The sequence below is a fragment of the Mustelus asterias genome, chromosome 3 (genome assembly GCF_964213995.1).
Source record: "Mustelus asterias chromosome 3, sMusAst1.hap1.1, whole genome shotgun sequence".
In the NCBI taxonomy this organism is placed as follows: domain Eukaryota; kingdom Metazoa; phylum Chordata; class Chondrichthyes; order Carcharhiniformes; family Triakidae; genus Mustelus; species Mustelus asterias.
The window spans coordinates 21,666,661-21,693,379 of NC_135803.1; the positions used below are offsets into that span (position 1 = coordinate 21,666,661).

Below are 26,719 nucleotides of genomic sequence, written 5' to 3' on the forward strand. Positions count from 1 at the left end.
CAGCCCAGCAGACAGAACAGGGTGGCACCACAACACCTGTGCCACATGCAGGTTTGCAGAGCCTCGCTAGGCCCTGGCTATTCAGAGGTTGCTTGCAAGGCCTCTGGCAGCAGGGCGTTGCCTCAACCTCAGCTATGGATCCTGGGGAGACACCTAGATGTGGAATTAGGAAGGTTAAGAACTTATAGTCACACAGTGTGGGCCTGGACGCTGTTAGGGATGTAGAGCACTGTTGTTTGGATATAGTCAGTCTCAGTATGTATTCAAACTCACCTTCGTTAACCACTTTTAGGCTGCCCACTCTCCAATGATTGGTGACAGCAATGCCACATCTCACATTAGGGATGCATTCGGACTTACAGCCCTGCCTCCATCCCCTCTCTCTGCGATGATGTAATCTCATTGCATGTGTTTCTCTCACACTGACTGGACCCAGTAATGATACAGGGAAGTCACTAATCGAACCCTCCCCACCCCACCCAGCGACAGCATCAGGACAGTTGACTGACTTTGGGCATCAGTGCTCTGGAATGACACAAAGACACAGGGAGTCTGTGAGCTTCCAGCAGCCAGACAGGAGTCAGACATTCACAGTATCTCTGTGGAGCATCACAGCCCTTTCCTCACTGCAACTCATCATCACCCTCCTGCATTGAATGGGCAGCAAGCATTCGGGGACTCCCCACCAGCATGAGTTGTAAGCCCTCACAAGGTCCTGGGGCGTATCGGAGGGAGCCACATCCAGAAGTTAAACGCGATGAAGAGCCAGTAAAGGCCATCTTGAAATATTGTTATATTAACCTCAACATGGATGATGATACAGCCATTGACTGACCACGATGGCAGCATGTGCACTGGATTCAGAATCACAGAGTACCACAGTGCAGAAGAGGCCCTTCAGCCCATCGAGTCTGCACCGACACATGAAATGCCCTGTCCTGCCCACCTAATCCCACTTGCCAGCACTTGGCCCATAACCTTGAATGTTATGGTGTGCCAAGTACTCATCCTGGTACTTTTTAAAGGATGTGACGCATCCCGCCTCTGCTCTGAATTAACTCAAGGCATCATGTTTTCAAGTTCTGTACACACAGCAAATATCCAGCTGCTTCATTTGTCTTTCAACATGATATATGGCCTTATATTTATGCCCCATATTGGTCTCTTCACCCATCAATGCACCTACATCAGCCTCGAGCTAGCCAATATATCATTTACTCTGTGATTCCTACACACACACAAACATTGGCACTGGACTGACCCACGTTACCAGACAGGCAATATATTAGTAAGTTGCAAAGATGGCAGCTTTCCAAATACTGAGGTATGGAAGTTAACTGTCAGTCCAAAGAGTGAAAGACCAGATTTAGCAGATGGATTCTTCTTGAAAATAACTTGAATCATAGAATCCCTACAGTGCAGAAAGAGGCCATTCGGCCCATCGAGCCTGTACCAACAACAATCCCACCCAGGCCCTATCCCCGTAACCCCACGTATTTGCCCTGCCAATCATTGTGACACCATGGGACAATTTACCATGGACAATCAACGTAATTAACACATTTTTGGAGTGTGGGAGGAAACCAGAGCACTCGGCGGAAACCCATGCAGACACGGGGAGAACGTGCAAACTGCACACAGACAGTGACCCAAGGCTGGAATTGAACCTGGTTTCCTGATGCTGTGAGGCAGCAGTGCTAACCACTGTGCCACCGTGCCGTATTAGCTGTACCTGCACCCTATTCAATTTGCACATTTAACGTGACTTACCAGGATTATTAATGCAAATGACATACTTTTAATAAAAACAGAAAATGATGGAACTACTGAACCCACATCAGTTCTGCTGAAAGACAACTGACCCAAAGAGTTTACTCTTCAACGCGCCAGTTTTACCCGACCCACTGATAACTCCCAACATTTCCTCTTCTTTAAAATTTATTTCCAACCTCTGCAACGTCTGATTTATAACATTTCATTATTGCAATCTCGCATTCCCCTCAAAGTTGCTGAAATGTTTCTGATTGGCCATTGAATTATCTCTTTGGACACTCTGCTTACTGTGATTTACTCGTGGGCATGTGAAGAGCGCATTGCAAGGTGACAAGCTGCGTCCTGACCAGACGCCCTGAGAACAAGTCGCATTGACAGCCTCCACCAACAGCGAGGAGCGACGCGTGGCGTATTATCCAAAATGTTGCTCGTCATTATGAGAGGTGCTGAAATGTGGAAAGTGAAACATTATCCGGGTCGCACTAATAAAATTCGGATGTGCTGAGTGTGTTGATAAGTCTCCCGAGTGGGTTCTACATGGTGGCTTCTATTCAAACGTGGCAAGGCGACACAGAGTGGGCAGCGGAACTGCTTTGAAGATCCACTGAAGCACAAACCAATACACGCGGCTGATTGACAAGGACAGTTTTTGATATAACATGAAGCAAACAATCCTTTGAAATCCAGCTCTGTCAGCAGTGGTGAGCAAAGCGGTCGCCGCAGGGAAAGTGCCAAAAGCAATGCTTGCAGCAATAAAGGTTCCAGATGCAGATACGGCAGGAAATCTGTGCTGAGCCTCAAACCCGACGTGCAGTTCACCACCAGCTACACTGATTTCCACTTCTGAAACAGAGGTTTCTGCCCCGAGCGTGTCGGTGCCCCTGCAGAAATGCCAACTCATACCTTTCTTATCTCAACCTTTTCAATGTCCTTCCAGCCAGGTAGCCTCTTGAGCCCCCCCCCTCGATCACCCCCACACCCTCCCTGTCTACCTAATGCCCCGCATATTGGGTGGGATTTTGTAGCCTCGCTCAAGCAAGACCAGAAATTCCTGCCTGGGGTCAACAGACATTTCCGTTGTCGGCCCCTCGCCCGCTCTGATTCCGTGGCGGGCGGGGCGGTAGAGTTCCGGCAATTGCGTCAGATTCTCATGAAGGAGATGAGAAACGTCAGTCGGGAAAGTTGTTGTCCACACAAGCCTGTCTCTTTTAAATAGGTCGCTATCTGCTATATTTTCATTCTGGGGAGGCAGGGCAGGATGGAGGTGGGCCCGGTGCCTCCAAGGGTAGGCCTGAAGTGGCAACAAAGGGGGGAAGAGGGGAAAGCCAGCAGATTAGAAAGCATGCCTCTATTTACCGGGACATTAGCTGTCAAGCATTACTGTGGGGTCCTCAAGCCCTCATCCATCCCTCACCCCCTCACCTATATCCCCCACGCCCCCTCATATCTTCCATGCTCCTGATGTCCTCTCCATGCTCCCCTTATCCTCCATCGCTTTATATCCTTTCACCCCCATTCCCATGTACCTCATATACCCAGTACTATGCGCAGAAACAATGAGCCTCTGGCAAGTCTTTGAACTGATCCTGAAACTGACAACATAAGCAGAAGTTTTGAAAATACACTTTGTCAATTAAACTCAGCTTACACATCCTGGAAGCTGTGTCAACATTCTCCTCTGAGCTAAGTACATTAGTTAGTCTTGGTGCTCAGCCAAGCATTCATAATGAGGCCCTCTGGAAAAGCAGATATCTGGCCATCTGTTCAGCCTGCTTTTGTTGATACATTTGCCATATAGCCTCATTATCAATGCTCGACTGTGTTCCAAGACTGACAAATGTTTTGTACAACTGCAGAGGGGAATGCAAGTTTTGTTTGACTGACATCTCTATTATCTTGTAATAAGTTATTCTTTCTTTGATATGGTTTATCAGTGCCATATTTATACAAGATTAAAAGGGCTGAAGAGAATGAAAACCTTCTGACATTAATACTATGAATAACTGTGATTGATTAATAGTTTAGTGGAGGATATGCCCCAGTCTACATCAACGGGGATGAAGTGGAAATGGTCAACAGCTTCAAGTTTCTAGGTGTTCTGATCACCAACAACCTGTCCTGGTCCCTTCACGTTGACACTATAGTTAAGAAAGTCCACCAACATCTCTACTTTCTTGGAAGGCTAAGGAAATTCGGCACATCCACTAAGCCTCTCACCAATTTCTACAGATGCACCATAGAAAGCACCCTTTCTGGATGTACCACAACATGGCATGGCTCCTGCTCTGGCCAAGACCACAAAAAACTGCAAAGGGTTCTCAACATAGCCTAGTCCAACATGCAAACCAGCCACCCATTCATAGACTCCGTCTACACTTCCCATTGCCTCGGAAAAGCTGCCAGCATAATCAAGGACCCCATGCATCCTATGCACCCTGGACATGCTCTCTTCCACATTTTTCCATCGGGAAAAGTCTGAGACCACATACCAACCGACTCAAAAACAACTTCTTCCCTGCTGCCATCAGATTTTTGAATGGACCTACCACATATTAAATTGATCTTTCTCTACACCCTAGCTGTGCCTGTGACATCATATTCTGCACCCTCTCCTTTCCTTCTCTATGAATTGTATGCTTTGTCTGTATAGCGCACTAGAAACAATACTTTTCACTGAATACTGATACATAGAGTCATAGAGGTTAACAGCATCGAAACAGGCCCTTCAGCCCAAGTTGTCCATGTCGCCCAGTTTTTACCACTAAACTAGTCCCAATTTTCCGCATTTGGCCCATATCCCTCTATACCCATCTTACCCATGTAACTCTAAATGCTTTTTAAAAGACAAAATTGTACCCGCCTCTACTACTACATCTGGCAGCTCATTCCAGACACTCACAACCCTCTGTGTGAAAAAACTGTCCCTCTGGGCCCTTTTGTATCTCTCCCCTCTCACCTTAAGCCTATGCTCTCTAGTTTTAGACTCACTACTGTTGGGAAAAGATGTTGACTATCTAGCTGATCTATGTCGCTCATTATTTTATAGACCTCTATAAGATCACCCCTAAATCTCCGACACTCCAGGGAAAAAAGTCCCAGTCTATCCAGCCTCTCCTTATAACTCAAACTATCAAGTCCCAGTTGCATCCGAGTAAATATTTTCTGCACTCTTTGTAGTTTAATAATATCATTTCTATAATAGGGTGACCAGAACTGTACACAGTATTCCAAGTATGGCCTTACCAATGTCTTGTACAACTTCAAAAAGATGTCCCAACTCCTGTATTCAATGTTCTGACAAATGAAACTAAGCAAGCCGAATGCCTTCTTCACCATCTGTGACTCCACTTTCAAGGAGCTATGAACCTGTACTCCTAGATCTCTTTGTTCTATAACTCTCCCCAATGCCCTATAATTAATTGAATAGTCCTGCCCTGGTTTGATCTACCAAAATGCATTTATCTAAATTAAACTCCATCTGCCCACTGGCCCAATTGATCAAGATCCCATTGCAATCCTAGATAACCTTTTTCACTGTCCACTATGCCACCAATCTTGGGGTCATCTGCAAACTTACGAACTATGCTTCCTAAATTCTCATCCAAATCATTAATATAAATGACAAATAACAGTGGACCAATCCCTGAGGCACACCGCTGGTCACAGGCCTCGAGTTTGAAAAACAACCCTCTACAACCTCCCTCAGTCTTCTGTGATCAAGCCAATTTTGTATCCAATTGGCTATCTCCCCCTGCATCCATGTGACAATAATAAATTAAACACATTTATGGGAAGGTTAGTGGACCAATGAGTTTCAAAGGGCATGCTAAATTACGCTTTCTGTTTGTTGACTCAGGATTGGATTTCTCATGCTCATGACTGCTCTGAGGAGCAGTGAACCATGCCCCATTGGCTGAATGGGCCAAACCCCATCAAAGTAGTGGGGAGTGGTTTGGGGGGGAGCTTTGAAATGCCCACCCTCGCAATGGAGCTGGTAAGGGTGGGAATGCTGCATGCGGGTTGGCTACTCGCACCCATATAAAAACATAGTAACATAGAAGATAGGAGCAGGAGGAGGCCATTTTGCCCTTCGAGCCTGCTCCGCCATTCATCACGATCATGGCTGATCATCCAACTCAATAGCCTAATCCTGCTTTTTCCCCATAACCTTTGATCCCATTCGCCCCAAGAGCTATATCCAGCCGCCTCTTGAATACATTCAATGTTTTGGCATCAACTACTTCCTGTGGTAATGAATTCCACAGGCTCACCACTCTTTGGGTGAAGAAATGTCTCCTCATCTCTGTCCTAAATGGTCTACCCTGAATCCTCAGACTGTGGCCCCTGATTCTGGACTCCCCCACCATCGGGAACATCCTCCCTGCATCTACCCTGTCTAGCCCTATCAGCATTTTATAAGTCTCTATGAGATCCCCCTTCATTCGTCTGAACTCCAGCGAAAACAATCCTAACCTAGTCAATCTCTCCTCATACATCAGTCACGCCATCCCTGGAATCAGCCTGGTAAACCTTCGCTGCACTCCCTCGAGAGCAAGAACATCCTTCCTCAGAAAAGGAGATCAAAACTGTACATAAAACTCTAGGTGTGGCCTCACCGAGGCCCTGTATAATTGCAACAACACATCCCTGCTCCTGTACTCGAAACCTCTCACAATGAAGACCAATATACCATTTGCCTTCTTTACTGCCTGCTGCACCTGCATGCTTACCTTCAGTGACTGTTGCACAAGGACACCCAGGTCCCACCGCACACTCCTCTCTCCCAATTTACAGCCATTCAGGTAGTAATCTGCCTTCTTGTTTTTGCTTCCAAAGTGAATAACCTCACATTTATCCAAATTATACTGCATCTGCCATTGATTTGCCCACTCACCCAACCTGTCCAGATCATGCTGAAGGATCTCTGCATCCTCGTCACAGTTTACCCTCCCACCCAACTTGATATCATCTGCAAACTTTGAGATGTTTCCTCATCCAACTCATTAATATATATTGTGGATAGCTGGGGTCCCAGCACCGATCCCTGGATCACCCCACTAGTTAATGCCTGCTCATTTGAAAAGGACCCATTTATTCCTACTCTTTGTTTCCTCTCTGCAAATCAGTTTTAGAACATAGAACATAGAAAGTCACAGCACAAACAGGCCCTTCGGCCCACAAGTTGCGCTGATCATATCCCTACCTCTAGGCCTATCTATAGCCCTCAATCCCATTAAATCCCATGTACTCATCCAGAAGTCTCTTAAAAGACCCCAACGAGTTTGCCTCCACCACCACCGACGTCAGCCGATTCCACTCACCCACCACCCTCTGAGTGAAAAACTTACCCCTGACATCTCCTCTGTACCTACCCCCCAGCACCTTAAACCTGTGTCCTCTCGTAGCAACCATTTCAGCCCTTGGAAATAGCCTCTGAGAGTCTACCCTATCCAGACCTCTCAACATCTTGTAAACCTCTATCAGGTCACCTCTCATCCTTCGTCTCTCCAGGGAGAAGAGACCAAGCTCCCTCAACCTATCCTCATAAGGCATGCCCCCCAATCCAGGCAACATCCTTGTAAATCTCCTCTGCACCCTTTCAATGGCTTCAACATCTTTCCTATAATGAGGTGACCAGAACTGCGCGCAGTACTCCAAGTGGGGTCTAACCAGGGTCCTATAAAGCTGCAGCATTATCTCCCGACTCCTAAACTCAATCCCTCGATTAATGAAGGCTAGTACTCCGTACGCCTTCTTGACCGCATCCTCCACCTGCGAGGCCGATTTAAGAGTCCTATGGACCCGGACCCCAAGGTCCTTCTGATCCTCTACACTGCTAAGAATGGTACCCTTCATATTATACTGCTGCTTCATCCCATTGGATCTGCCAAAATGGATCACTACACACTTATCCGGGTTGAAGTCCATCTGCCACTTCTCCGCCCAGTCTTGCATTCTATCTATGTCTCGCTGCAACTTCTGACATCCCTCCAAACTATCCACAACACCACCTACCTTGGTGTCGTCAGCAAACTTACCAACCCATCCCTCCACTTCCTCATCCAGGTCATTTATGAAAATGACAAACAGCAAGGGTCCCAGTTTTCTATCCATCTCAGTACATTTCCCCCAATCGCGTGCGCTTTAATCTTACACGATAATTTCTTGTGTGGGACTTCTTCAAACGCTTTCTCAAAGTCCAAACAATCCACATCGACTGGTTCCCCCTTGTCAACTCTACTAGTTATCTAGATAGCCCACGCCGCTCAAACTTCCTGAAAACTGGAATGGGGCAGGAATCCCAGAATTCCACCCACCACATTTAAAGTTCGACAGAAAGAGAGGTATGAAGATCATTGATGTCAAACTGCATCCTTTGTTAAGCATTTGTGGCACGGTGACACAGTGGTTAGCACTGCTCCCTCACAGCACCAGGGACCCGGTTCAATTCTGGCCTCGGGTGACTGTCTGTGTGGAGTTTACACATTCTCCCCGTGTCTGCGTAGGTCTCTTCTGGGTGCCCCAGTTCCTCCCACAGTCCAAAGATGAGTCCAAAGATTGGCCTTGCTAAATTAACCCTAGTGTCAGGGGGGCTAGCTAGGGTAAATATGGGGGCTTCTGGGAATAGGGCCTGGTTGGGATTGTGGTCGGTGCAGACTCGATGGGCCGAATGGCCTCCTTCTGCACTGTAAATTCTATGATTCTATGTTCCTCTATGGCTTCTACACTCCCCTACCGCAGCCTCCTCCTGCCCTCTGATGCACCTCAATGAGCACCCGGAAACAAGGCTTTAGTACTGAAGGCTTTAATACATTAACAATGAAACTACTAACACAAATTCACCCGTTCAGACTGAAGGGGTCCTGCCGGAGCAGGGGGTCTTATACCCTGCCACCGGAGGCGGGACCCCACTGGAGTGTGCCATGATAACACTTAGGACAGGTAAACACCCTAACCCAACAACATAGTACAACCCCCATAACAACAACACAATAACAACCCCAGTGGTGAACCAACGATTGTTCACCACATTCACCCCTCCTTTAGGAACCAAAGGTGGCGGGGTGGATGAAAACAGACAATGACAAAAAAAAAATAACAGGATTCACAAGTCCAGACGGTCTGGAGGACCACACCGACGCTGCGATCTTCTCAACACCGGTTGCGAAACCGGAGCAGGTGCTTGTAGTGGTTCTCTCCAAGTAACGTGTGGCTGTCCCTTCAAGGACTCCCGGGCCGGCCGGCCCTGGTGAGGCGATGATGCAGGGGATCCTGGAACGTTTGGTGGTAGTGGTGGTGGTGGTGATGATGGTGGCGCCGATCTCCGAGTCTCAGGCAAGCTGTACATGGGAGTAAAAGTGTTATGCACTGGTCCCGGTGCTGACCGCGCCACGTCTGGGGAAGTAATGAGGAGTAGTGGATTTGTGACTGGGGGAATAGGAGCGACAGGGGTTGCTACGTCCCCTGCGGGCGCCAGGTCTCTAATGGAGACAGTGTCCTCTCGCCCGTCAGGATATGCCACATAGGCATACTGAGGGTTGGCGTGGAGGAGTTGGACCGGTTCGACCAAGGGGTCGGACTTGCGAGCCCTCACATGGCGCCGCAGAAGGACGGGTCCTGGGTACGTCAACCAGGCTGGCAATGAGGTCCCCGAGGACGACTTCCGAGGGAATGAGAACATCCTCTCGTGGGGAGTAGCATTGGTTGCCGTACACAGGAGGGAGCGGATAGAATGGAGCGCATTTGGAAGGACCTCCTGCCACCGGGAGACTGGAAGGCCCCTGGATTTCAGTGCCAGTAGGACAGCCTTCCAGACTGTAGCATTCTCCCTTTCCACCTGTCCGTTACCCCTAGGGTTGTAGCTCGTGGTTCTACTAGAGGCAATCCCGAATGAGAGCAGGAATTGCCTCAAGTCGTTGCTCATGAACGACGAGCCCCTGTCGCTATGAATATAGCAGGGGTACCCGAACAGGGTAAAAAGTTCACTGAAAACCTTGATGACGGTGGCAGTTGACGTGTCCGCACAGGGGAAAACAAACGGAAACCGGGAATATTCGTCTATTATGTTGAGAAAATAGACATTCCGATCCGTTGAGGGAAGGGGGCCCTTAAAATCCACACTCAGCCTCTCAAAAGGGCGAGTGGCCTTGACCAAATGTGCCCGGTCTGGTCGATAAAAGTGTGGTTTGCATTCTGCGCAAATCCGACAACTTCTAGTAACTGACCTGACCTCCTCCACCGAGTAGGGTAGGTTGCGGGTTTTTATGAAGTGGTAGAGTCTGGTGACTCCAGGATGACACAGATCATTGTGGAGAGCCTTCAAGCGGTCCTCCTGCATGATGGCGCATGTTCCGCGCGAGAGGGCATCCGAGGGCTCATTGAGCTTCCCTGGACGATACATAATATCGTAATTATAGGTGGAGAGCTCAATTCTCCACCGCAAGATCTTATCGTTCTTGATCTTGCCCCTCTGCGTGTTACTAAACATAAACGCCACGGATCGTTGATCCGTGATCAGGGTGAACCGCTTACCTGCCAGGTAATGGCGCCAGTGTCTGACTGCCTCCACAATGGCCTGAGCCTCCTTTTCCACCGCTGAGTGCCGAATTTCTGGGCCCTGAAGGGTGCGGGAAAAAAACGCGACGGGCCTGCCTGCCTGGTTTAGTGTGGCGGCTAGGGCGAAGTCAGATGCATCACTCTCCACCTGGAAAGGGATGGATTCATCCACCGCGTGCATCGTGGCTTTCGAAATGTCGCTTTTCAAAACCTTGAAGGCCAATTGGGCCTCCGGCGTAAGTGGGAAGGTCGTGGACTTAATGAGCGGACGAGCTTTGTCCGCATAGTTGGGGACCCACTGTGCATAGTACGAAAAGAACCCGAGGCATCTCCTGAGTGCTTTCGTGCTAGCGGGCAAGGGAAGTTCAGTGAGTGGGCGCATACGGTCTGGATCAGGGCCAATGACCCCGTTTTCCACCACGTATCCGAGGATGGCTAACTTACGCGTACGGAATACGCACTTCTCCCTGTTATAGGTCAGATTCAGGCGAGATGCAGTGCGCAGAAAGTGTTGGAGATTCGTGTCATGGTCCTGCTGGTCATGGCCGCAGATGGTGACGTTATCCAGGTACGGGAAGGTAGCCCGCAACCCGTTCTGGTCCACCATTCGGTCCATAGCACGCTGGAAGACCGAGACCCCATTGGTGACACCAAATGGAACCCTGAGGAATTGGTATAGACGACCATCCGCCTCAAAGGCCGTATATTGTCGGTCCTCTGGGCGGATGGGGAGTTGATGGTAGGCGGACTTAAGGTCTATGGTAGAAAACACTCGGTACTGCGCAATCTGATTGACCATATCAGAAATGCGCGGGAGAGGATACGCATCCAGCTGCGTGTATCTATTAATGGTCTGACTATAGTCGATGACCATCCGAGGTTTGTTCCCGCTTTTGACTACCACGACCTGCGCTCTCCACGGACTAGCACTGGCCTGTATGATCCCTTCCTTGAGGAGCCGCTGAACCTCAGATCTAATAAAGATCCGGTCCTCAGCGCTGTAACGCCTACTTTTAGTAGCGATGGGCTTGCAGCCAGGTACCAGATTTTTAAAAAGGGATGGTGTCGTGATCTTCAGGGTGGATAGATTGCACGCGGGGCGCTTTGGGCAATTTGGAGGCTGCGGCTGGTTCCCTACGGCCAGTGAAGGGAGTGGCCCACCGTACTGTAGGATCACATTCTTCATGTGGACCATAAAGTTTAGTCCGAGGAGAATTGGCGCGCAAAGGTGAGGTAACACAAGGAGCCTGTATTGCTCGTAAACTGTGCCCTGTACCTCAAGAGTTACCATACATCGTCCTTGGATCGGTACAGACCGGGACTGTGATGCCATGGAAATGGTCTGTTTGGCAGGGAGAACCCGGAGTCCACACCTTTTAGCAGTTTCAGGGTGTATGAAACTTTCGGTGCTCCCACTGTCAAACAGACAATTCACAGTTCTGCCACTAACCTTTACCTCCATCATAGAATGTTCCAGTCTGTAATGCCTGGTCTGATCCAGAGAGATCGACGCCACCGTTGGCCCCTGGGCGTCACTGCATGCTGCCGATGTGGATGCTGAGGACCCCTGCTGGTCGCTGCTGCATGCTGCCGATGTGGATGCTGAGGACCCCTGCTGGTCGCTCCTAGTCGTCGTGGACCATGATGGCCGCCCCCATGAATCGCATGTGGCCGAGGGCTCCAAGCGCAGCGACTCCTGGTGGTCTTCCTCCTCCTCTGTTTGCCACGATGGCGCCGTCCTGAGATCGCACGTGGTCGAACCTCGTGGGTACTGCAACGCCGAAGGAGATGGTCTCCGTTTTGGAGGGTTACAAGCTGCACTGCCGTTTTTAGGTTTGGACCTGCAGACTTTGCCGTAGTGGCCTTTTTTACCGCACTGGCTGCAGATTGCCGTTCTTGCCGGACACTGCTGCCGTGGATGCTTGGCCCCACCGCAAAAATAGCATCGCTGGCCACCTGGAGCTGCCGCCGTCGTCGAATCGATCTGGGAGCGCGGGTTCGCGGGGCGAGGAGGGAGCAGAGCTTGCTCCAACCACGTTGACTGCACGTGGTCCTCGGGGTACAGCGCCAAGCTCTTCGACGCCGCCTCCAACCTCACGGCCATCCCCATTGCCTGGGTCAAGTTGAGTTTCCCCTTTTCTAATAATTTAAGTCTGATGTACGAGGACCCTACCCCTGCTACGAACGCGTCTCGGGCGAGGTCGTACATGTACTGCTCGGCAGAGACGTCCTTACAGTCACAACCCCTGGCAAGCTGCAGGAGCTCATTGGCATAATCTTCTATGGTCTCGCCCGACTGCCGACGTCGTGTAGCGAGGAGATAACGAGCGTGAATCTCGTTGGGTGGCGTAATGTACCTATTCTTTAGGAGCTCGACGGCACCCTGGTAAGTGGAAGCTGCACGAATGGCTAGGTAAATCGTGTCGCTTACCCTCGCGTGGAAGACCTGGAGTCTATCACTGTCCGTAGTGATAGCTACCGAGGCTGCCAGGTAGTCCTCGAAGCACTTCCACCAATGTTCGAATGTGTTAGCTGCACCGACCGCACGTGGGTCCAGTGTCAGACGATCCGGTTTTAGGATCTGTTCCATATTCTCAGTTAATGTATTAAATTGATGCACCTCAATGAGCACCCGGAAACAAGGCTTTAGTACTGAAGGCTTTAATACATTAACAATGAAACTACTAACACAAATTCACCCGTTCAGACTGAAGGGGTCCTGCCGGAGCAGGGGGTCTTATACCCTGCCACCGGAGGCGGGACCCCACTGGAGTGTGCCATGATAACACTTAGGACAGGTAAACACCCTAACCCAACAACATAGTACAACCCCCATAACAACAACACAATAACAACCCCAGTGGTGAACCAACGATGGTTCACCACACCCTCTATCCCAGTTCTTAATCTGAGTGTGGAACTGTGTGCTGGCTATTTTCCTCTGCTCCACCCACCATGGCGAAATTTTCAATCACTCTGCCCTCTGACCTTTCCTTCCCAATCTCCTGGAGCTTGCTGCATCTCTCCCCATTTCCCTAATGCTCCTCATGATCTACATTGTTGACCATGCCTTCCGATACCTCCCCTAATCCTCTGACAATTCATACTCAGCGTCCATTAACAGCTCCCTGTTTCTGAAGTGCCTCGAGATGATTTGCCACGTTAATAGGCCTTACGCAAGCTAAAGTTGTTGGTGGAACACCGGGTTTCACAAATTGGACAACAGAGCCATGAGCAGACCAAAAGAAAATGAACAACCTTGCATCAGTCGTCCTGGTGATCACAGGCCTGACACATGTATTAAACATACCTGGTGAGCAGACACAGGTGAAGTTCTTCTCATTATTTCCCTGTTTAATGTCCAAACATGTTCCGTTGTTTTGACACTGGTTGCTATGGCAGCCATCAAATTCTTCACAGAAAAGCCCAATGTGTCCCTCCTCACAGTCACAGTAGAAGGTTATCTATAAATACACATGCAAAAATGTTAAACTAAAAGTAGCAGCCAGATACAAAGATAATCAAAATGACTCGTTAATGATTGCAGCATTTATAATGAGTGGAATAGAATATAACGAGGAAGGCATTTTGCTACAGCTATTCAAAACCTGGTTAGGTCACATCTGGAGGACAGCACTGTTCTGGGCACTGCATCTTAGAACGCATGACTCGGATTTTCCGGTTAAAGGTGAAGCCATGGTAGTTGCCACTGACCTCGAAGAAAGCCACCCCTCAGCTGGTCTGGCAATTTCTGTGGCACGGAATTCCCCTTTCCCGATGTCAGTTTGAATCTGGCCTCCGAATCAAGAGGATCCCCAGGCATGCAGCAATTATGATGCCATCATGCAAGGTAAACAGCCAATCACCTTGAAGCATTCTCACAGACGGCAAACCAGGAAGCAAAAAGGCACTGAAAGAAAAACCTGAAAATGCTCAAAATACTCAGCAGGGAAATCTTACATAGGTGGAGAGAGAAAAGAGCTAATGTCACGGGTTTGTGACATTTTTATCTTAAAAGGTCGCAAATCTGAAACGCTAACTCTGTTTCTCGGACCACAGAGGCAGCCAAATCTGTTCAGTATTTTCAGCGATTTCTGTTTTTTTAAATTTCAGATTTCCAGCATCCGTGGAACTTTCCTCCTGTATTCAGGTGCAGGGTTTTTAAATTCTGAAAGGAGTTGATAAAGGGTGGAGAGAAACATTTTTCTTTAGGTAGGAGTTATCCAGGACAAAGCAGCATAAACCTTAAAAACAGAACCAGGTCATTCAGCAGAGAAGTCAAGAAACTGAGAGATCCTATGTATGTTTAGCCCTGTTTGCTTCAGTCTATGCAAAGACTTCATTTTAAGATATTTCTGCCTATGCAACTAACTCTGCTAACTTGACTACATGTAGAATCAGAAGGCTAACGGTTAGCTAAAAATTGACTGCATTCCTGAAGGGTACACAGTACAGGCAAACAACAGCACAGCAGCAGCTGCAAGGATTGTTTTTCTAAGTTGGAGACAGCCTGCGAAGGACACTTCCAGTAACGAGGTAATGGTTGAAATATAGTAGTGTGTGTTTTTCAGTTTGTTTTCGAGATCTGTTCAGTGTGTTCAAATTCAGCACAGGGGCTGGCAGTAGAAGCCAGTCTCCAAATTCACTTTTTTTTTGGTCATGTTAATAATAAGTTCAGTTCAATAAAAGAAAACCATTTTAAAACTTGTATCAGTGCTGTCCCCTCGTCTATTCGAAGAAACGAATGGACCCCAACAGAAACACTTTTTCCGAGAAAGACTGGCAGAAGTGTAGGACCAAAAAGGTATAAAAGGATATGGAGCCAAGGCGGCTGGATAGAGATAAGATACGGATCAGATCAGGCATATCTCCTTGAATGGTGGAATCGACTTGGGGGTTGAATGGCTGAGTCCAGTCTCTGTGTGTAAATAAACTTATTTTTCTCCTGATTAAAATGCAATATCGAGCTTCGGAATTATGATGGGAGCACTCAAATATTTCAGTGGAGGCCGACTCTCAGGCACAGCTAAGATCGTATAAGCATTTACATCACAGGTAAATGTTGTATAAATTCATAGAATCATAGAATCCTACAATGCAGAAGGAGGCCATTCGGCCCATTGAGTCTGTAACAACCATAATTCCACCCAGGCACTATCCCCATGCATTTACCCTAGCTAGCCCCCCTGACACTCAGGGTCAATTTAACATGGCCAATCCACCTAACATGCACATTTTAGAACTGTGGGAGGAAACCGGAGCACCCGGAGGAAACCCATGTCAACAAGGGGAGAATGTGCAAACTGCACACAGACAGTGACCCAAACCCGAGTCCCTGGCGCTGTGAGGCAGCAGTGCTAACCACTGTGCCAGCAGGTATCTATTAGGATTTATCTCATCATGTTTCGAATGCTGTCACTATATCGGTTTGAGCTATGACATTTGGTGACTTTTCGCTTTGTTCCTCTCCCAGGCTATGCTCATTCTTAGTTAGAACTTGAGAAGAATCAAGGAAACTGCTGAGATCTTCAACACAGTTTCCTCCCACAGTCCAAAGACGTGCTGATTAGGTACATTGGCCATGATAAATTCTCCCTCAGTGTACCTGAACAGGCACCGGAGTGTCTAGGGGATTTTCACAGTACCTTCATTGCAGTGTTAATGTAAGCCTACTTGTGACACTCATAAATAAACTTATTGTACTGTATAGTCACACAGCGACAGGGAGGGTACCAGGCGATATTGCTGCTGCTGCATTACTGACAGATTGCTCCCTTTGGACAACACACTTATTTCAAAGAGGATCACAAGAAACAATAGCAAACGCAGCAAAATCCGACAGGATTAGGCAAATCGTTAATTTGCATCAACTCTTGAGATTGAAATCAGGCTGGGGCATAAAATGAGCATAAGCACACCTAAGTCATCATCCTCACAACTGTGGTCCAGTAGAAAATGGGTGCAGTAACTGATCTCCCAATCCTGCCAACTCCCTCGATACATTACTCTCCTGTTGCGTAGAATGGATAATCTACCCATCATTGGAAAGTTCAGTAGCAAGTGTCAACAGAGAAGACAAACCTTTGGACCTGCAGCTTCTCCTTGTAATCCATTGTCAGTGTCAAATAATTTGTTTTTAATAATTCAAGGGATGTGGGCTCTGCCCATTCCTAATTTCCCTGGAGAAGCTGCCTTCTTGAAGTGCTGCAGTCCATGTGGTGCAGGTACACCCGCTATTTGGGGGGAAATTCCAGGATTTTGACCCAGTGACAGTGAAGGAATGGTGATATATTTCCAAGTCAGAGTGGCTTGGAGGGGGACTTTCAGATGCTGGTGTTCCCATGAATCTGCAGCCCTTATCTTTCTAGATGGTTGGGGTCATGGTTTTGGAAGATGCTGTCTAAGGAACATTGGTGAGTTTCTGCAGTGCATCTTGTAGATGGCACACACACCTGCTACTATGCTTCAGTAGTGGAGGGAATGAATGCTTGTGGATGGAGTGCCAATCAAGCGGGCTGCTTTGCCCTGGATGATGACGAGCGTCTTGAGTGTTGTTGGAGCTGCGGTCATCCAGGCAAGGGGATACTATTCCATCACACTATTGACTTGTGCCTTGTAGGTTGTAGTCAGGTTTTGGGGAGTCAGGAGATGGAGTCCAGTTCAGTTTCTGGACAATGGTAAACCCTAAGATGTTGCTAGTGGAGGGATTCAGCAATGGTAATGCCATTTGATGTCAAGGGACGATGGTTAGATCCGCTGTTGTTGGAGATAGCCATTGACTGGCACTTGTGTTGCGTGAATGTCATTTGCCACTTTTCAGCTCAAGCGTGGACATTGCCCAGGTCTTACTGCATCTGGACATGGACTGCTTCAATATCTGAGGAGTGCCTTGGATACCATCCTGATTAAATCCTTTTGGGATGTTCTGGAGCTGAGGTGACTGACCTCCAACAACCACAACTGATATGGAATTTCGCCACTATCCGGCGAACGTGTATTACGCACTTTTAATAGCCCAGGCGAAGCTTGCGGAATTTTAAATCGGTCTTTTATTCAAGCTATAGCAAGGAAGTCTGCCTTCCATAAGGTGGCATACAGACTTGCTGAGTGAAACATGGCATCAACAATTATACCTTTGCTTATCTTACAAGTAATTTGCATATACCAATCACAAATATACATTTGTCCTGAAGTCATTGATATCCAATTACAACTAATAGTTCTGATTACTTCATTTATATCAGGTGAATATAGTTAACCAGTTACTGCCTCTATGTGCTTGTCTAATTATCATGATTAATTACTAATGAGGTAGGCCTACATGGCTACACCATTCAAACATCCACACCTGCTGTTCTGGCTATCACCTTGTGGTTGTCAGAGTTCTCACTCTCCTGTCCCTTGGACAGATTGTCTGTGCTACCCATCTGTAAGTGTGTGAACTGCACTGAAACATCTTACAGTCATAGAGTCAGAGAGATTTACAGCATGGAAACAGGCCCTTTGACCCAATTTGTCCCTTTTCTTAAACTAGTCCTAATTGCCCGCATTTGGCCCATATCCCTCTATCCCCATTTTATCCATGTAATGTCTAAATGCTTTTTAAAAGTCAAAATTGTACCCGCCTCTACTACTACCTCTGGCAGCTTGTTCCAGACACTCACCACTTTCTGTGTGAAGAAATTGCCCCTCTGGACACTTTTGTATCTCTCCCCTCTCCCCTTAAACCTGTGCCCTCTAGTTTTAGACTCCCCTCCCTTTGGGAAAAGATATTGACTATCTACCTTACCTATACCCCTCATTATTTTATAGACCTCTATAAGATCACCCCTAAGCCTCCTACGCTCCAAGGAAAAAAGTCCCAGCCTATCCAGCCTCTCCTTATTACTCAAACAATCAAGTCCCTGTAGCATCTGAGTAAATATTTTCTGCACTCTTTCTAGTTTAATAATATCCTTTCTATAATAGGGTGACCAGAACTGCACACAGTATTCCAAGTGTGGCCATACCAATGTCTTGTACAACTTCAACAAGATGTCCCAACTCCTGTATTTAATGTTCTGACCAATGAAACCATTCTGTTCATCTGTGACTCCACTTTCAAGGAGCTATGAACCTGTACCCCTAGATCTCTTTGTTCTATAACTCTCCCCAATGCCCTCCCATTAACTGAGTAAGTCCTGCCCTGGTTCAATCTACCAAAATGCATCACCTCGCATTTATCTAAATTAAACTCCATCCGCCATTCGTCAGCCCACTGGCCCAATTGATCAAGATCCTGTCGCAATCCAAGATAACCTTCTTCACTGTCCACTATGCCACCAATCTTGGTATCATCTGCAAACTTACTAACCAGGCCTCCTATATTCTCATCCAAATCATTAATATAAATGACAAATAACAGGGGATCCAACACCAATCCACAAAGCACACCGCTGGTCACAGGCCTCCAGTTTGAAAAACAACCCTCTACAACCACCCTCTGGCTTCTGTCATCAAGCCAATTTTGTGTCCATTTCGCTACCTCACCCTGGATCCCGTGAGATTTAACCTTATGCAACAACCTACCATGCGGTACCTTGGCAAACGCCTTGCTAAAATCCATGTAGACAACATCAACCGCACTGCCCTCATCTACCTTCTTGGTTACCCCTTCAAAAATCTCAAATTTGTGAGACATGATTTTCCACTCACAAAGCCATGCCGACTGTCCTTAATCCGGCTTTGCATCTCTAAATGCCTGTAGATCCTGTCTCTCAGAATAACTTCTTACAACTTACCCACTACAAATGTGAGGCTCACCGACCTGTAGTTCCCAGGTTTTTCCCTGAAGCCCTTTTTAAACAAAGGCACAAAATTTGCCACTCTCCAATCTTCAGGCACCTCATCTGTGGCTGTTGATGATTCAAATATCTCTGCTAGGGGACCACAATTTCCTCCCTAGCCTCCCATGATGTCCTGAGATACACTTCCCGGGGATTTATCGACCTTGATGCACTTTAAAACTTCCAGCAGTCCCTTCTCTGTTATATGTACACTCCCGAGACATCACGATTTATTTCCCCAAGTTCCCTAATATCCATGCTTTTCTCAATTGTAAATACTGATGAGAAATATTCATTGAGGATCTCACCCATCTCTTGTGGATCCACACATAGCTAACCTTGTTGATCCTTAAGAGGCCCTACTCTCTCCCTAGTTACTCTTTTGTCCGTTATGTATTTGTAGAATCTCTTTGGATTTTCTTTTGCCTTATCTGCCAAAACAATCTTGTGTCCCCTTTTTGCCCTCCTGATTTCTCTCTTAACTCTATACTCTTCAAGGGATCTACTTCACAGCAGTTTCCTAGGGAGCAGAGCTGTACTTAATTCACAGGGGATCTCTACTGCATTCAATGATTTTTAACCCCTTGAACAATCAACTTCCTTTGTGACAGGTATGACTGAAACAGTAGAGGGTTTTCCCAAGATCAGTCACTCTCACCACCCCTCTGGAATTCAGCTCTTTTGTCCATGTTTAAACCAAAACTGTAAGAAGGTCAGGAGCTGAGCGACCCTGGCGGAACTCAAACTGAATGTCGATGAGGAGGTTATTGCTAAGCAAGTGATGCCGTTGTTGATGACATCTCCCATCACCTTACTGATGATTGAGAGTAGACTGATGGGGCGGTAATTGGCTGGGTTGGATTTGTCCTGTTGTTCGTGAACAGCACATACCTGGGCACTTTTTCACATTGATTGGTAGATACTTGTGTTATATTGTGTAGGGTACGGCAAGTTCTGGAGCACAAGTGTTCAGTACAGTTGCCGGAATATTGTCAGGGCCCACAGCCTCTGCAGTATGTAAAAGTAACAACGAACACTGGGCAGGAACAGGTTAATTCATAGAATCCCTACAGTACAGAAGGAGGCCATTCGGCCCATCGAGCCTGCACTGATAAAACCCCAGCCAGGCCCTATCCCTGCAACTACCGTATTTACCCTACTTCTCCCCCTGACACTAAGGGGCAATTTAGCATGGCCAATCCACCTAGCCCGCACATCTTTGGAGTGTGGGAGGAAACTGGGGAACCCGGAGGAAATCCAAACAGACACGGGGAGAAAGTGCAAACTCCACACAGACAGTCACCCGAGACAGGATTTGAACCCAGGTTCCTGGCACTGTGAGGCAGCAGTGCTAACCACTGTGCCACCGCACGCTGCCCCATTCCTCCTTTAAATTCCCCCTTTAAAATACCAGAGTTATTTGATAAAACACCTCATCTTTCCTATTCTGTTGTGCCAGATATGCAGCTGCTTCCTGTCAGTGTCACAGAGAGAAAGCTCCTATGCTTGCATCAAGGACAAACTAATACCATTGGCAGAAGCTCCCTATTCCACAGGCCTGGTTCAGTCAATGATAAAACACACAAAGACCCCACCAGGGAGTCAGTTCAAGGCTGTGACTCCGGGAATGGAGTTTTGTAAATGTTTACAAATTGCTCAATGTTGAAATTCTCGTGTTCTTCGCTCATCTGAGCCCAACAATTGGATCACCATCGTGTAACGTACTCTTTGTGCTATTCCTTCTAGAAATGGGGCTGGTGGGTGGAGAGGGTGTGAAAACACTGACATAATTCTTATTCATGGATCAGGAGATGAATCTCATGGAAAACAGCCTAATTAATCGTGCGCAAATCTCCCCTGTTACCGATGATAGACAGGGACTATCCACTGAGTTCTTACTTGTAGTTAATGACATACATTAGTGCGGATTGAGACAGGCTGATTTGTATGAATGTTGTGAGACTGCGTAATCTTGAAAAGGAAGTCATTCATCTTCTCAGTGGCATGGCTGAAGTTGACTGGAGAACTTGGCAGTGAATCTCCTGACACGTGTTGGGCAGTTTCTCTGTGCCAATGAACAGATCAGGTTCCTGCTCCAGAAACGGTTCACCTGACAGGGCCAGGATTAAATCAACCACCTTCAAAGGTGAATGCCAGCCCTTCCCTTTGCACCTTCCAGGAAAAGTGACGGATCCTCATTAAAATTTCTCACTGTGTCTTTACAAGTGCGGAGCCTGTGCAAATGTTAATTATCATTCCACCACCCCCCCCCCCCCCCCCCCCGCCCCCCGCCACAACCCCCCCTCTCCCTCAAGGGAGGCACCAAGTGTAAGTGATACACTGCTGCTTCCACCATTACTCCAGAAAGGAGAATGAAAATGAGAAATGTAAGGGAAGAAGCTGGGGGAGACAGAAGCTGCTTTCTGCTTTACTGCTCTGCTCTGCAGCACCTTCTGAAGTGACAGGTGACGACTGAGAGCTGAGTTGAACCTGAAGCGAGGGGAAGTCACACAGCTGCAGCTGCCACTGGGTACCCAGGATAACAGTCCCCCATCAGTCAAAGGAAGGGGTGGTGGGGGAGTGGTGTGTGTATGTGTGTGTGTGTGTGAGTGTGCGTGGGTGTGGGTGTGTGTGTGTGGGTGTGTGCGTGGGTGTGTGTGTGTGTGGGTGTGGGTGTGTGGGTGTGTGCGTGGGTGTGTGTGTGTGTGTGAGTGTGCGTGGGTGTGGGTGTGTGGGTGTGTGTGTGTGGGTATGGGTGTGGGTGTGTGTGTGTGTAGGTGTGTGTGTGTGCGTGGGGGGGGGGCTGTGTGTTTGTGTGTGTGTGGGTGAGTATTTGTGTGTGTGTGTGTGCTTGTGCGTGATGGGGAAGTGGTAGTGATGTGTGTGTGCTTGTGTGTGTGTTTGTGGGGGTGTGGTGGGGGCGGTTGTGTGTGTGTCTGTGTGTGCATGTGCGTGGTGGGGGAGTGGTGGTGGCAGTGGTGTGTGTGTCTGTGTGCGTGTGTTTGTGGGGGGGGGTGGTATTGGCAGTGTTGTGTGTGTGTGTTTGTGGGGGGGTGGTAGTGGCAGTGTTGTGTGTGTGTGTTTGTGGGGGGGTAGTAGTGGCAGTGTTGTGTGTGTGTGTTTGTGGGGGGGGGGGTGGTATTGGCAGTGTTGTGTGTGTGTGTTTGTGGGGGGGTGGTATTGGCAGTGTTGTGTGTGTGTGTTTGTGGGGGGGTGGTATTGGCAGTGTTGTGTGTGTGTGTTTGTGGGGGGGTAGTAGTGGCAGTGTTGTGTGTGTGTGTTTGTGGGGGGGTGGTGTTGGCAGTGTTGTGTGTGTGTGTTTGTGGGGGGGTGGTGTTGGCAGTGTTGTGTGTGTGTGTTTGTGGGGGGGTGGTAGTGGCAGTGTTGTGTGTGTGTGTCGGGGGGGGAGGGGGGGGGGCTGACAGATCTCTGATCTCTGAGCTGTAAAATATCATGTATGTTTTTCATTTGTGGGACTTGGCTGTCACTGGCTGTCCAGCATTTATTGCCCATCCCTAGCTGCCCGAGGGCAGTTGAGAATCAACCACATTGCTGTGGCTCTGGAGTCACATGTAGGGCAGACCAGGTAAGGACGGCAGATTTCCTTCCCTAAAGGACATTAGTGAACCAGATAGGTTTTTACGACAATCGACAATGGTTTCATGATCATCAGTAGATTCTTAATTCCAGATATTTTTCATTGAATTCAAATTCCACCATCTGCCGTGGCGGGATTCAAACCTGGATCCCCAGAACATTAGCTGAGTTTCTGGATTAATAGTTAAGTGATAATACCACTAGGCCATTGTTTCCCAATGTGGCCAGCGATAACTGCAAAGGCATTCTCAGGGCGAGCCAAAAGCAGAGTTGAAACCCAGAGAGTTTCTCTCACAATTGCTGAGGCCATGAGCTCCAGTTTGCAGGAATTTAGCAGCAACAGATTAGGCTGGCAGGAAGACTGGTCTGAAAGAACGCAACGATGTGCCTCACAATCTGAGCGCTGCCCTTGCATCTCGTGTAGCTTCCCGGTCCATCCTGCATGTTTACCGAGAACCTGGAGCCTGGCAAGAGGAGGGCGGGATGAAGCAGCCTTCTGTCAGCCTGATCAGACATCAATCCAACCCAGGTGACCCTTAAAGGCTGGAAGCCTTCCAGCCAGAGGGCAGGTTTTGGCAACCACTGCCTTCCAGATATAAGATTATTCTGTATCCAGAGGTCCAGAGCTATTTCCATCCCAGGAGTATCACTACCTACTCCACACTAGCTCCTCACGCAGTGAGGTGCGATGCTAGATTAGAAGGAGAAATACACCTTAGCACCATCAAGGGAATGCATGGTGATGAGCAGCAGAAGCGCTGGATATTGTCAATGCAATGTAATAAATACACTTGACTGCTTTATTTCTTCTTAGTCCAGAACAGCCATATGAAAGGATTAACAGAAGGGAAGAGAGTGTAACATCATACCTAAGGTAATGGTTAGCAATGTTTATGTAGACAGGGATTCATGAGGCCACTGCCTGGTGATTTATTTGCCAGGACAATTTGTAAGGAAACCGGAATGATGACTTACTGTGAGCAGTTTGTGCCGAGTGCCTATCTCATTGATCAGCTTGTGTCCCTGCTTCCTGCATTTATTCCTCCCTCTTTGCTGCTTAATAGTGCAACTTGGGACTCATTTTAGTCCAACTATACGCTTGCTCCTGTACTCTTGATTCTCTTATTATAACAAGGTCGAGCCACATCCAGCAGAACATGATTCTATTTCACATCTTTTCTCGAACACAGGAACAGAGGGCAGCACGGTGGCACAGTGGTTAGCACTGCTGCCTCACAGCACTAGGGACCCGGGTTTAATTCCAGCCTCGGGTAATTGTCTGTGTGGAGTTTGCACGTTCTCCCCATGTCTGCGTCAGTTTCCTCCAGGTGCTCCAGTTTTCTCCCACACTCTAAAGATGTGCGGGTTAGGTTGATTGGTCACGCTAAATTGATTCTTACTGTCAGGGGAATTAGCAGGGTAAATATGTGGGGTTATGGGGATTGGGCTTTGGTGGGATTGTTGTCAGTACAGGCTCGATGGGCCGAATGGCTTCCTTCTGCACTGTCGAGATTCTATGATTCTAACACACACTGCCCAAGTGATCTAGCTGTATAGTAATCCTGGCTGAGGAATGGGCCCTGTTATTCCAAAGGAAAGCTTTGATTTCCTGGCAACTACTCATTCAGCTTATTTGACCCTCAGATAATCCAGTCAAGAGCAATGGGGTCAGAAACGAAGCATTTCGGGTGGCACGGTGGCACAGTGGTTAGCACTGCAGCCTCACAGCGCCAGGGACCTGGGTTCGATCCCGGCTTGGGTCACTGTCTGTGTGGAGTTTGCACGTTCTCCCCGTGTCTGCGTGGGTTTCCTCTGGGTGCTCCGGTTTCCTCTCACACTCCAAAAATGTGGGGTTAGGTGGATTGGCCATGCTAAATTGCCCCTTAGTGTCAGGGGGAGTAGCTAGGGCAAATGCATGGAGTTAAGGGTATAGGGCTGGGGTGGAATTGTGGCCAGTGCAGACTCGATGGGCTGAATGGTCTCCTTCTGCACTGTAGGGAATCTATGATTAAGGATCTTTCTAAAACATTGAGCATAGAATTGAATAATTGCACTTCTGTATTCAGCACGACCTTAGCAGGTGATTGAATAGAAGTGTTTTTTTTTACTCTGGAGTCCTTATACTCACGTACAGGCCATCTACCACACTCAGGCCCATTAGGCATCATGCCACAATCCTTTTAAATATTTAATTCATTCATTCATGGGATGTGGCACTGCTGGTAGTGCTGGAAGTTAAAACTAGAGGACACAGCCTCAAAATAAAGGGGGGTCGGTTTAAGACAGAGTTGAGGAGGAACTTCTTCTCCCAGAGGGTGGTGAATCTCTGGAATTCTTTGCCCACTGAGGTGGTAGAGGCTACCTCGCTGAATATGTTTAAAGCGCGGATGGATGGATTCCTGAGCGGTAAGGGAATTAAGGGTTATGGGGATCAGGCGGGTAAGTGGTACTGATCCACGTCAGATCAGCCATGATCTTATTGAATGGCGGGGCAGGCTCGAGGGGCTAGATGGCCTACTCCTGCTCCTATTTCTTATGTTCTTATGTTCTTATGGTATATATTATCCATCCCTAATTACTATTGAGAAGATGGCGGTCAGCTGCCTTCTTGAACTCATGCAGTTTGTGTGGTGTACGTTATGGGAGTTCCCTGATTTTAACCCAGTGATGATGAAGGAACAGGGATTTTTTTCCAAGTCTGGATAGTGGGCCCGATTTTACCATTTGGAGTCTAAGGGCCGGATCCGGGCGCAATGCAGATCCGAGCCCGGAATCCTCTTTGCAGTGCGCCCATACGCTTTTTGCCGGCTCCAGTCCGATCTGCACAGTGGGCGGGGCTTAGCGCTGCCGGAACGATCGGAGCTCTGAACTGCGCATGCGCAGTTCGAAAAAAAATCTGAAGCTGCGCGCCCAGGCGCGAAAGAAAAAAACAGCAGAGCGAGCAGAGAGGGGGGGAGGATGGACTTGGGAGAGTCTTGCAAACTGAAAATAATGTAGCATCTTCTTTGTGCTGCCTAATTATCTATGGGAAAGATAATTAAACTACAGTGTCCTAGTGAGCAATTAGTGACCTGTATAATATATTTGTGATCTGTAACTGGATTGTTGATGTCCCTGTAGCCATGAGCCAGGTGCTCAAATGTTCAGAGTCATGTGGTGAACTTGGAAGAATTGTCCCCGTGGTGGAACATGGTTGGAAATAAGATTCAAGGAGATTACTAAATCTGGGAAATCAACCATAGTGAAAAGAAGTTTGTATTGGCAACTCTTCTCTCACATTCCATGGCAGACGTGCCCCTACTTATGAATGTGATTTGCATGGGCAACGTTGGGTGCAGCCAATCTGCCTCTGGAGCAGCCCTGGATCCTTTCTTTCACTTTGTTTTCATCTGAACATTGCACAGAATTAGAGGAATTCCCTTTGGAAGATAATGTCAAAATTATAATCGCAGGAACTAAAAACTTGACAGTCAAAAATTTGGGAAAATATTTCAAAATGTATATCCCCCCATCCATATTTTGAAATACTTTCCCAAATTTTTGCTAATTTTCCCAAATGCATGCTGATGCGTTTAAATTGTCGGGCCGCCCGATTCGGGCACGGACCGGGCCCGCGCCCGAATCGGGTGTTGGTAAAGCCGCGATCTGCGCGGATTCGGGTGCAGATCGCGTTAAAGGCCCAACATCCGACTTTACCACGATTTCGCACCTGAAAACAGGCACGAAGTTTTGGTAAAATCGGGCCCAGTGTGTGACTTGAAGGTGATGGCGTTTCCATGTCCCTCCTGCTCTAGATGATAGAGGTTGTAGGTTTGGAAGGTGCTGTTGAGAAGTCTGGGCAAGTAGTTGCAGGGTACCTTGTCGATGGTACATGCTGTAGCCACTGTGCTCTGGTAGTGGAGGGAGTGAATTATTTCATATCATAAAAAATAGGAGCAGAGGGAGGCCATTTGGCCCGTTGAACCTGT

General features: G+C 47.9%; 1 protein-coding gene across 1 annotated transcript in view; it reads right to left on the reverse strand.

Annotated features, from left to right (window-relative positions):
• Window positions 1-26,719, reverse strand: part of dner (delta/notch-like EGF repeat containing) — a 319,201-nt gene that overhangs the window by 72,320 nt on the left and 220,162 nt on the right. Inside the window, exon 6 of the mRNA XM_078201917.1 lies at window positions 13,640-13,793. Coding sequence (XP_078058043.1) covers window positions 13,640-13,793 — 154 coding nt within the window. The remainder of the gene's footprint in view (window positions 1-13,639; window positions 13,794-26,719) is intronic.